Source organism: Amphiprion ocellaris, chromosome 5 (genome assembly GCF_022539595.1).
Source record: "Amphiprion ocellaris isolate individual 3 ecotype Okinawa chromosome 5, ASM2253959v1, whole genome shotgun sequence".
Classification (NCBI taxonomy): Eukaryota; Metazoa; Chordata; class Actinopteri; family Pomacentridae; genus Amphiprion; species Amphiprion ocellaris.
Window position 1 is genome coordinate 17,540,537 of NC_072770.1, and position 13,111 is coordinate 17,553,647.

A 13,111-nucleotide genomic window follows, 5' to 3' on the forward strand; every position below is an offset into this window, starting at 1 on the left:
CACACGTGATCACAGGTGTATTCACTCTGCTGAAATAATGCAATAATTGAGAGGTGCTAGAATTATTTGACATTTCAACTATATTGTGCTTGTACTCCCCTCTGATGGATACTGTTTAGTGTCCATGTTTGCTTGTTAATATTCTAACGTGTTAATTATCAGTAAATACACACTATTGTACAGCTGAGGCTGATGGGAATGTTATTATTATTGCAGGCTGTCGGTTAGGAAATAAAGCACTGGGAAAACGTAAATCTTGATTCTCTGTACTAAATAACCGTATAAAATTTTGCTAAGATATCTCGGTCCGAACTGACAGGAAGACTGAAAAACTTTTCAAAACTTACCGGACGAGCTCTTTTAATAAGAGTCTATTCTTTAAACTGTAAGGAAGATAGAAAGTTTATAATCCAGAGCAATGACAGGGAGGATTTCTGGACCTCCAATTAATTGGGTTTCATTAAAATCCTCGGTCCTGTTGTTACTTGAGGACACAAGCGATCCGTTTTACGGGGTAATGCTGTAATCAATCGAAAGACTTAAAACTTTGTTACACATTTTAGATTGGGTTGTTATGCATATGCCGCAAGATACTGGACCAGAGTTCATTTGGGGTTTCCTCTCAACAGTGCTGTTGTTGGATTTCTCCATAGGTGAGTGCAAAACTTTTAATATGTGCTGTGCTGCTCCTCAGGCTCTGTGGACTTCATCTCTAGTTGCTCCAACTTCAGTCCACCTGGGGGTATATAAATGCTGAGAAACTGCACTTTTAATGCCTTTTGGATGCAATTTCCGCCTGCTTAGAAGCAAAGTATTTGTGTACTGTGAGCAGTTTTGTCAGGGCTTTGTTTACAGCCATCTTGTATGTTGTTGTTGGGGAAAAGTAATTACTTTAAGTCATTTCTGTCTTGTATCTTAGGAACTACCTCAGACTTCTCTTTTAGGAAGCGCCATAGGAGAGTTGTGCAATTTTTCTCAGATTCCATTTTCTCTCATCTTTTGTGTTGATAACAAGTTTGGTTTAGGAGTACAACACTTGTCTATTATTATTAATATTTACTGTTGTGGTTTTATTCCTGCTCATCTGGATGGTTTGCTGTTTTGACCAGGGCCATCCCTAAAGTCAACTTTAAGCTTCTTTAATAAAAGATTGAAATACAGAGCAAACTGACTGCTCACATTCTTCATGTAGTTTCCAGTTACTCTGCTCTGCCCGAGACAAACTGTGGACATAATACATGGATTATATTGTAAACAGAGAAGTTTATACTCTTAAAAAATTAAGAGGTATAGATGAAGCAAGAAATCTCAAACTAACAGAAGAACAGATTTCCAACCTAAAGGGTAGAAGTGGAACAGTTCAGGCTTTTCTGGAGACAAAAGACAGTCCAATTCAATACTAGTACGTGTACATTGTGCACATAAAAACGTGGATATTGAGCAGATATTTTTTTGATTGAATGCTGGCTACAAGCAGTCAACATCCACCTACATGCATCAGTACTCTTAATTCAGCAACCCGCTCACAATCCTCAGATGGCTGCACTGTCTGGCTTCTGGAGCTGCGGTGCAAGAAGGCGAATTAACATAACTCAGCATCTCTGAGACAATAAAGCCCCAGGCCCATTTAAGATGCCGACTCTCAGCCTGTATCCCCAGTCGGGCTCTGCAGATCCTAACAGTGCCAGGCTGTGGGCACTCATGTTCTTGAGGCAGTCCAGGCGATGTCCTAATCGAGGACGAGACAGTCCAACGTGGAGCTGGCATCGGCTCTGGGGACAGCCTGGTGCCGGGCAACACCACACCATGCCGCACCAGACTGTTCCAATCCAGGGGCTCATGGGAGATTGAGACAGCCTGGGGTAATGAAAGACAACGGCTCTGCCTGCCAGTGGAACTACTGCCATGGAGAGAGGGCACAAAAGGAGAGCATGGACGCCAGCTGTGGCACTCTGACATGTCCCACTCTGCTACCTGCTGCATCAGAGCTGTACTTCATTAGAAGGCGCTTCCTCCACAGTAGACTGAGACAAGTCTGATATTTGTGATGTAATTATGCTAAAAAATGCACACAAAACTGCAAAAAACTTTACGTGAACATGCTGCAATGCTAATTTCACAGTTAATTCTGTCACCACACCTCAAATAACTACCCACATCCGCATAGAAACAGTCATGTTATACTGATAATAAGCAAACACGTTGGTTGGTTAGCTTGTTAGCCTGTGGGTTGGAGCATGTGGAAGGTTAGAGGTGGGAAATGAGGGAGAATAATTGGTATTCAGCGATGTCAGAGGTAAGTGATACCAGGCTAACCTCCATGGACCCCTTGTTCTCCTCAACACGACAGAACCTGCCTCACCTCTTAATTAGGACATGAATATTCTAATTAGACACCATGATGGTAGATGAGGATTAGCTAAAGCAGGCGAGTAGAGAGACGGGACATGAGTATATACAGTATGTAATGAACAGGATTTTACAGTGCATTCATTGTCAATATCATATCATGTTCATGTTTTTGCATAATGTCATGCATGTTCTCCGCTCTAGCAGCACAGATCCACTGTGACACCAGTGATCTTATGCTTCATGTGTGCTGCTCCTCCTCGCTCAGCGTGAGCTTCACTGCGTATAAACAACAAATGTGTCTGCACACATGTGCTCATGTGTCTGTGCTTGTTTGTGTTGATGACCTTGACAGCAGGTGGGTGAACTCCCAGGTGTGTCCCAGTTTTAGTGGGAGGATCAGAGGCAGGTGGGACTGTGCCTGGCTTGATGTGTCCAGATTAATGAGCTTTCTCTCATTCATATCAGCTGCTACTGCTGCTGCCTGGGCCAAGCTGGAAACAGGGACACAGACCTGGCCCGCATTCACTAGGCTCATTTATATTGTCCCACAAATGTGCCACACTATCATGCCATGCCAGCACCATATAAAATTTGGATAAGGAAGGAGCATTGATGTATTGTTTCTTCTGTTATCAAAACCTGTTTCTGTTCTTGAGATTTTAACCGTAATTATTCTCGAAATGCGTTCGCTTTACTGTTGGTAAAATCCTGTTTTAATTTCCAAAGTGTTGCCTGGCTAGGTTTAGTGCCAAGAGGGACCAATGGGACTTCTCAGAATATAAACATTATGAGACACACTCAATGGTGCTTTTATGTCGGTAATAAAATCAGCCAACGAAGTTATGAGGAAGAGATGATCCTCATAACGACGGCGCGTGGATATGGATGTTTTCCTGATTTTGTTCATTTTAGGTTTTTTTCTTTCTTAGATTTTTCATCTTGCACCGCAGAGAGATAAGGATAAGCGTGTGCATCTGTGCAAGAGACACGCTGCAAGATAAACAGTCTGCAATGAAACGCTGCTGCCCACAGTCACCTGATGCAGCTTGGGATAAACAAAAGTTGACCCTATGTGACCTCCCTCATTAGCAGAATAAGACGGAGGATGGAGCGGGGATGATGTGCTCCTCGGTGTCGGTGGTGTGTGGGCCGGCAAATGTCTACAGCGAGCAACAGACACACCAGCAGTGGATGAGACGAAAGATGACAATGAAAAGAACGCTCCTGCGACCTCGCCAGCAGAGAGGTGCTGGATTTACGTGGCCATTATATCTGCCCTGTGCCCCGAGACGAGCATTCAATATTTGCCTGTCATTTTTTATTTATACACAAAACAAGCAGATGAATGAAATTAATGAGTGAATTTTCTGCTTGGTTTGTTTGATTTGCCATCTTTAAAAGTGGCTGAAAGCAATCCAGATTTTTTTTAAGCTTCAGTTACATGCAGGGATTAAACTTAGATCACTTTATACACTTGTGTATTCAGAAGAAATTCAGTCTGTACAAAGAAGACAAGCAAGTTGATAGCATTTCAGTGATTAAAAAATAACATGACGCCACGTCATTGCTTCTCTGTGGGATCGAACATATCGTCTTAACATCTAAAGGTAGGATCCTGATAAGATACTCATGAGGCTTACTGGGTTTATACACTAACTACTTCTCTGCACTTTCCTGTGATTTATTATATTCTTACATAAAGTTGATAGATTGTTTTCTTCATATCTTGATTTTTAGTAAGCATTAATCTGTTGGGTTTTCTTGTTCTGTTCCAGATATGTAAGAATATAAACACATATTAGCAGTGTGACCTGTTGATTGTGTTTATTTATGTATGTATTCATTAATGCTAATTGGTATTTCTATATTGTACAGTGGAGAGTCTCAGGTAAATTAATTACTAACTGAGCAATGTTTACTTTTCTTCTTTGCTACATTAAATTAAGGTAAGAAAATTCATCTGTTAATTTGTAGATTTTGTTGGGATTCTTCCCAGAAATTGCAGGTTCATCTGTATATGTAACGTAGGAGTCTATGTCTTTTTAAGAATTTGTTTTGGCCCTTAAAGGTTCTAATGTTTCACATCCCAGTATTTTCCCATTCAGTGTGCCAGCGCACAAGCATTGAAGCACCCTTTTTAGTACTCCCCGGGCTTGTACTTATAGATTCTTCTGACAAGATTTTTGGCACCTAGCTCGTCCTGCAGCTTTGAGAAAACCCATATACATTATACATCAACACACATACATCAAAGTAAAATGTACCTACACAAGTTATATCTTATATATAATTACAGCCAAAGATATTAACTGGAAAAAGCTGCATTGGTATACTCAATTATTCTTCAGAAATATTTTTAAATGGAAGCTGTCATTCGGTAGAATTTGGTGATGTTTTGTAATTTATACCTTCCTGAAAATGTCTGCAATGTTGATTGGTTGCAGAGTTACAGCCGCTCACGGTTTCAGTTGGCTCCTGTTTGTACCAAATTATAAATGTGTGAGAGACTTTTCATTCATTTATTTGCATTGTTTAACAAATACTTAGTGAATATAAGGATCTATTTGGGGAATCTTGTCAAATCAGACTTACAGATGTACATTTTTGGGTTAAACTATGGCCCAAATGGGATGACATGGAGCTGTTTTCATTTTATTTTACTGCTTGATGAAGGCAACTCCTATGTTTAAGGAAGTTGCAGGAGATTTGACCCTGCAAAAACCTGGGTTCTAAATGAATACAGCTTGTCTACAGTGACTGGTTTACAAATTACTATGAAAAAATGTATGTTAATACACCAAATTATAAATAGATGTCTAGAAAAATTAATATAATAAAAATTCATTATTATTTTATTAGAATGTGATGTTTTTCCCAGTAATTACTGTAGATACTGACTTTGTACAACATCACTGAACCTTCCTAAATATGTCGTCTTATTGCTGGCACAAATGAGACACGGAGAGATAGAATGATGCTCTTAAAATCAATCCAGAACACATACTGACCTCTCTGTCCAGGCCGGCTGCCACTGTAACTATGTCTCCAGTCTCGCTGTTGATGGTGAACATGTTGGGGATGGGGCTGTGGGGCGTCTGCGAGAGGATGCGATAGCGCACCATGCCGTTCGCTGTGGTGGAGTCGTCCGAGTCTGTGGCTGTCACCTGCATCACAGATGAGCCTGCGGAGAGAGAAGAGATAGTCAACCAGCGGCACTCAGCGAGAGGCACAGCAGAATAATGGGAGATGCAGGCGACGCACTAGAAGAGGTCAAGCTCGAAAAAAAGTAGAGAAGAAAAACAACCGAGTGACATTCATTAAAATACAAAGATGTGCTGCTCATGGTCCTTTGCACACATACATTTTAGAAAACACATACGGCAAAATGAAGGTTCCTTGTAAGCCCATTACTGCTAATGAATTTGTGGGAAATATCAAAGAGAAGAAGGAAGACTAAGAGGAGACTCAGCAGACAACAAACCCATTTATAAACTTGAAACAAGTCAATCAGACTTTTCAAATTGCTGTGACATTCTCTGTTCTTTGGCAAATAACTTTTAGAGGCAGAGCTATTAGTGAGCATAGTACAAAAACACAAACAAAATCTGTTAAATAAGCCCCTATTTTAAGCTGTGCTGTTTTCTCCTCTGTACATTTCAAGCTTATGGGGCAAAGTTTGCACCTCTGCAGAGTCCATTTAGTAATGAGCAGCGCTGGGTCTTCTGCCATTTCCACCATCCATTATTTCAGCCTTCAGCGGCACCGTGACTGCCCTTAATGCTTCGATACTCTCTGCCTATTTGTCTTAGAATCACAGATAAACACTGCCATTTAAGGCCGACAGCACAGAGGTGTTGAGACGGGGGGGGTAGCGTTTGCAAGTATTTGTGTGTGAAAAGAACGCATGTATGTCGACGTATACTTCCAGGCACACGTGTGTATCTGTATGCATGTGACTGTTTGTGTCCTCTCAACATGTATCAGGATGAGAGCCTCTGCGTCCTCGCATCTTCCCCGAGCAGAATTATTGATTTGCACGAGTTTGTCAGCTGGGCTCACAAATGCGACCAGGCAATTAGGAGCACTTTGTGCTGGAAAGAGGAGAGATCACCTCGCCTCTCTCTCAGGGTTCTGTGAAAATGTCACTTTCCATCAGGCAGCCATTTACAGGCTGCTGCTGCCGCTGAGAAAAAAAAAGGGCTGTCAGCTTGCAGGAGGGGGACAGCAAAGAGAAGAGACGACTGAAGCACCAACATGCTTGAATGAGAAGATTGTGTAAGTGGAGAAAGACTTAAAAGGAGAAAGACAAGGACAGAGGAGCTGAAGAATAAATAGGAGATGAGAAAGCAAAGAAGGGAAAGCGGTAATTCACATGGCATAATGCCTGCATGTTGTAATTTATCGCCAAAATTGTAATTTTGATTACAATTCTGGTGCTTTCAAAACATATTTCCACTGTTTTCACGCTAGAAGTCATCAAAATGTTAGTCAGCAGCTAATGCATGAGCCCTGCATGATGGTGGATGCCACGCTGAGTGGGGACTAATACAGTAACGTTGAATTATCACATCAAAGCAATCAAAATTAGTCAGCACAAAAAAACATGTCATGTATGTTTTAGAACAGAAGAAGTGAGAGCTAAAGGAGAAAGTCAAGCTTTGCCTCCAAATCATAAATGTAAATGTCTTAACCAAAGCCAGGGAGTCACTGGATTCATGGCAGATTCGACGTTCGCCTGTGGTTCTCAGCAGTTACAGGTGTCTCCATTCCAATAATTGGGTCTAGATGGCACCATCATTCTGTGACAGCCTGCATGGACACGATAATTGTAGCCTCAAATTCTATTTCAAACTTCATTAAGTTTCAAAGCGGGATTTGTCACTTTGACCAGCAAAGGAAAAGAAGAGAGTCCAAGGAAAGACGGGAAAAAGAAAAAAAAAACAATTATTGCCATTCCACTGAGGACAGCGCCAATATATAATCAACCTTTCCAGTCCTGCAGGGAGAGACAGGACGTGATGAATCACATGTTAGTGCTGCTATCTTCCATCTCAATGTGGAGGACTCAACGATATGATGATGCTGGTGCGCTTTCAGATCCAAACAGGGAACGCTATATGCCTGAAAAGGGTTAAACTCTGAGCCTGTTTAATTCCTATTTAATTTGAACACTAATTCCAAATCCTAATTGCTTTTCTGCCAAAATCACTGGACCTGAAAATTTGGTGGCAGTCGTGTATATTGCTGGCCATTTTGCTCACGTGACTGGAGATCACCGGTGAGCTCTATCTGCTGCCTAAACATTAATCAGCCGGAGTCAACATCTGCCTTCCAATTAGAAAGAGATGGATTAAAAATAGAGGGAGATGGATACAGACGGAAACAGCGACAGGGAGATAGACGCACACTGATTAAAAGATAGGAAGAAGAGTGGAAAATTGCCAAGCTGAAAAAGAGAGTGAAGAGATCAAAAAGAGTGGTGAGGGAGTTTATAAAGACCACTGAAAGCAAAAGTACAAGGGGAAGTGAGGGAGCCAAAGGGCATGGGATGGACAGTATAAGAGGATAATAATTCTCATCAATGGAGGGAAGATAGAGGTTGCCTTTCAGGAGGAAAGAGTGGCCACGGTACAGTAGATAGAGCCAGAGAAGGAGAAGTAGAGGTTGAGAGGTAAGGTTGGTAAGAGAAAAGGTTGAAACCCGGTGAATCACAGCAGAAGTCATGAAGGGAACACTGAGTTTTCACACAAGAGCCTCTAATGGTGTCCACTACACTGAGGACACAAAGCTGCGGTCAAACCATTTGAACCATTCAAACACCGTCACTAAAAATGAGGTCGAAAACTGGTATTCACACCTCGGTGCAAAGGCCAGATCAAAGCTGCCCTTTTGGAATCTTTTTTCTTGCGTTACAGCCTGTTAGCCATGTCGGTGTTTCCCTGCTTACTTTAATGCGACCCACAGCTGAGTGGGGGGAGTTATTTCAGATGCCCAGAGCTCCAGTTGCAGGAAAAGTGATATTTTTCTCTAAATAGACAATAGTTGGAGTACGTCCAAGGCTTGGATGGGTCTAAAATTACCCTGGTTGAATCATCTGTACTAAACATGAGCAGTTGCATTAGCTGCTTCTCTAAAGGAGCACTCCACTGATTTACACACGGGTGACTTAACCTGTCATGGTGAGAACTACTTGACCTATAAAAAACATTTGTATAATGTCTTTCTATGACATCAACCTGCTCTGACAGAGGGAGACGATGTCATTGAGTTTATTTTAGTTTGGACTCTGAAACTCCAAATAGAAAGCTTATTTACTAACTTGCCGCAAAATGGTTTGAAACATGTAGGTGTTGAACAACAGGAAGGTTCTAATGAAACACATTGTTGAGTTGCAAATGTGGTAAATGTAGGATGCAGCGCTTCTTGAGCTTGATCTGACTGAAAGTCTATATTCCTTTTAATCTCTCAGTTACAAGTCGCAAACTCTACGTATGTGCTAATTAACTCTGATTCCTTCTACAAGTCAGAATTAAAGTGACTTAACACTCTGAACCCCAAATGTCCTGGCAGGTCTGAAACACGTTATCATTAACAAATCTGCAAAAATACACCATTTATCAGATCCGGAGACTATAAAAATAGCAAGAATCATTTGATTTTCAACTTTTTAACAATCCTTGAACTACTCATTATGCTGCTCAGTCTGGAAAATGAACCAAATCTAGACTTAAAATTCTAAAATAAAAAGTTTATTCGAACCAAATTCTGCAAACTAAAAAAATTCTGTGAAAACAAAAAGTCAGCTGCCACCAACAGTCACATGACAAAAATGAGGGACTTTTCAGCTGAACTGCAGGCTGTGTTCACACAGACCAGAAACAAATTAAACAAATTCAGTTGTAAAATATCTTCAGTATGAAGAATTAGCTTTTGCAATATTGTTAACACCCGTGGGCACTTGGGAAATATTCTACATGCTGATTCCAAGTTATTTAAATTTTTGTAAAATAAACAAGCAGAGAAAATCAACTTTAGGCTTTTATTTTTATTACGATTTATTGCATTCTAAATGTGTCATACCGCCCTACAGACAATGCTGAGTTCTTTCTATTCTAGACGTGGCTGTGCTGTTTCCGTAAGGGTGCAAGACTTTACACTGTAGTGAAAAATGAGCCTGCAGTGATAAAAAAAAATGCAACAGGAGCAAAAAAAAAATGCCCAGAAACTGCTTTAAGTTTAGAGGGTTAGAATTAGAAAAAGCATGTTATGACTCTGACTTGCTTCTTATCCGCTGCAAACTCGGCTAAGGCTAGAATCATGATACTCGACAAAAATCCACAAGCACATTTCTGTAGGGTTACATAAAGAAATGTGCTTTGGGTAAACGCAGATCGCAGAGGCTCGCAGATGTGCAAACCTTCTGAATCTCAACAACATGTTGTCAGAGCGGTTGATGCAGCTCCTGTTGGGAGGCTGGTTTGAAACAGAAAACAAAAAACAGAAAACATTATACCGAGAATCTGTTCAATGCTCAGGGGCTTCACACTTTTTTACAGTTACTCGCCATCACAAGGAGGAAAACATAACTTGTCAGAAAAGCAGCAGAAAAATGACGCCCTTAGACAATATTACGAGACTCCTCAAGAGAATCTGATAGCTGTTTGCTGAAGAATATTAAAGATATTAAACTATTACAGAAATATTCACTGGGCTGCATGAGAAGAAGCAACAAATGTCTGATGGCTTTTTGACAGCGTCTCAAAACGCACACTATGAGAAACACACATAACTACAGATGGGTGAGTTTTATCTGTCTGCAGGTAAAAGTGATTTCCTGCTTCACATTGCTCGCCTGTCAGAGCAAACTGGTAAAAAATGCAAAAAACCCCCCCCTGTCTTTCAGAGTGAGGTGGCACCGCTAACCACCGACCCTCTGTGTCAATAAAAATTCATGTGACCCTGATGTGTTCTCTGGAGAGGCCTCTACACCCCGGAGCATCCACCACCTCTTATTTACCCCCATCACTCCATCTCCCTTGCTCTTATGCCAATCCCTAATTAACCTCCCCCCACCCCCTCAACTCCACCAGGCAAGATGGCGAGAGAAAGCCTCTTAAATCTCTGCAACAGTTAGGAGAGAGAGAGGGAGAGAGAGAAATGCAGTTCCCCTGTCCCCCCTTGGGAGGGTAAATCGACTGTGAGAGAAGGCACTCAGCTGCTGGTTTTGATCTTGCTCTCTCATTTCAGAAGGCCCTTTTTGAGAAAGACGGTCCATAAAAGGGAACAACTTTGCTGTCAGAGCCGGAGAGGAGGAAGGGAGGCGGGGGGGCAGATGTTCTGAGTACACTGTAGCCTCAGAACACAAGAGCTTTCTGAAGAAGTCACGCCATCTTGCTGAATCTTCATCTGAGGCCACTTAACACAACGTAAGGACTGTCTCATGTCACCGTCTTGACGGTTTTCACATCATTTTGGTGACCTCTCTTGACAAGATGCTGGTTTGTGAAGATGCTGTATTTTCTTTTTTTTTCTTCTTTTTTCTTGTTTTTTTTTTTTTAACCATAAATTAAATAAGGAGCCCTACCAAAAAAAGTATTTGCACACATTTAACAGGTTTAACAAGTTTTACCGAGACAATTCTCATTAGTTTCAGATTCAATTCAATTTATTCCTCATTAACAACGGCTGTATACGATGCACTGCTTTGGTACATTTGATTACTTGCATGAATTAATTCTATTAGTCACAGGTGTATTTGGTGGTACGCAGGGCCCGGTGGCGGAAAGTGACAAATGTTTCAAACCGGAGCCTGACGGTTTGATCGGATCTCTCCCTACGTAACATCTGGAGATGGAGATAAGGGTGGTTCCCTGTAGGTCCTCCTCTTTGATGGCTTTCACACAGTGCAAGATGTGAAGATGTGTTGTAATGCTTCAGAGAACCTTTGATATCTGGGTCTGTAGATACTGAAAATGACACCATTGTAGCTAAACGCATACACCCCCTCCACACACACAAACACACTTTGTTTGGCATTTAGAAAAGCAGGTTGGACATTTATCTGTGACAAAGTTTTATTGCTGCTGCACACATTTTTCAATTATATTAAATATAGTGAACAGCTGAACTGCCTTCCTGTACTTTACACTGTGCACACTGAAGATGAAAGGCATATTTTCCTTTCTGCAAAAGTTTACTCCAAATTGTTTAAACTTTTTTGTTCAGTGTTTCTGTTAGAGGTTACACTGTGACCCTACTGGTATCTACTCATACAAATAATTTGCTTTTGTTGCCAAGGCTTTAGATCTGCTGTCACTGTAGCTGTACAAATGAAACAAACAAGTCTTCTCTGCACAGCAAAGAAAAAAAAAATCCTGTAAAAATCTGGCAGCAAGAGTGCCAGAAAAATATGTTTAAAAAAATGGAATACTGTAACATTCAGAAAGTGCCAAAACTGAGAAAATAATGGCAAATATCTGTAAGATAACAATATATTTTTTATTATTTTAGTGGATTTAAAACAGTGTAATTTTGCAATCATGGTAAAAACAGATTTTTTAAAGTGGACATTATTTAATTTTGTTGCCTGTTTTTGTCAACAGGTGTTTTAATGGATATGATCTGTAATCTGACAAAACAGGAAAAACATATAAAATAACAGTAAATTCTTTAAGAAAATACAGTTAAAAGCAGTTTTTTTTTTACAATTTGCATTGACAGTTAGGCAAAAAAAATCTGTTTAAAATTATCTGATGGTTTTTGATTAGCAAAAATAACTAATTTAATGAGACGTATTTCATGTTTCATTCAAACGTGACTTTGCTAACTACGCTGAAATTCCATAGAAAATGTGATATAATTCAGATGTTTGCCATTTTTGAACAGGCACAATAATTTTCTAAAAAGTGCACATGGCTGTGAATAATTACATGATGCCATGTTTTAATATTCTTTGTTGTTTCATCACCTGCTGTGGGTGGAGAGAGACAGAAAACTGAGATATACTGGATGCACTGATACCGTGTTGAGCAGCATCGCCGCCCAGAGCAGCACCTGTCAGCTGCAACACTGTGACAGGTTTCAACACTCCATCTGCTGGCAGGATGGACAGAGAGGGAGTCACCTGGAGTAACACCTGAGAGAATTCATGGCCTTCTCATCCACAGATCGATCCAAACTGAATGCAAATAAAGGCTGCACTCTGAAGATCTGTGAAGCTCAGCAGTGGTGGGTGTTCTATTAATCACTGAAAATGTCAGTTCTTTACAACATTGGATGAAGAATGCATATGATATTATTACACTAAGAAGCAAGGAGAAGCGCCACAAATACAGCTTTACGCTAGTTCATACATGCACGGAGTCAGGGTGTCACAAGGTCCTTTTCTGTCCAATCGTTTTCTACGAAGTCCAGCCCCTCCACTTAGCGTGCTTTATAACCATTCTGTCTGCTACACCAGCCTCTACAGATACGCAAATCTCCACCTCCTCCTTTTTAAAGGTTTAGTTTCATAACTCTGACAATTTTACAAAGAGGACTGCAGCACGCCTCTGAATCTACTCTGTCTAGTCGGTGGAAGAGAACGAGCAGCCGGCTGGGAGCAGTGCATATCTTTTCTTCTCATCTCGGCAAGCCGCAAACCTGAACTGCTCGTTCAGACACTCTTTCAGCTGTAGAGGAAGAAAGAATTAAGGGAATGGATGTTTCTCATATTTTGTGGGACTGCAGAACACAGATTGTTCATTAAAACTATGTATAT

The 13,111-nt window shown here is 40.8% G+C and overlaps 1 protein-coding gene across 3 annotated transcripts in view; it reads right to left on the reverse strand.

The window, feature by feature from the left end:
* cdh4 (cadherin 4, type 1, R-cadherin (retinal)) overlaps positions 1–13,111 on the reverse strand; it is a 223,535-nt gene that overhangs the window by 30,495 nt on the left and 179,929 nt on the right. For all 3 annotated transcript variants that reach the window (XM_055010957.1, XM_035955916.2, XM_023287477.3), the window contains one exon: positions 5,361–5,533. In XM_055010957.1, coding sequence (XP_054866932.1) covers positions 5,361–5,533 — 173 coding nt within the window. The remainder of the gene's footprint in view (positions 1–5,360; positions 5,534–13,111) is intronic.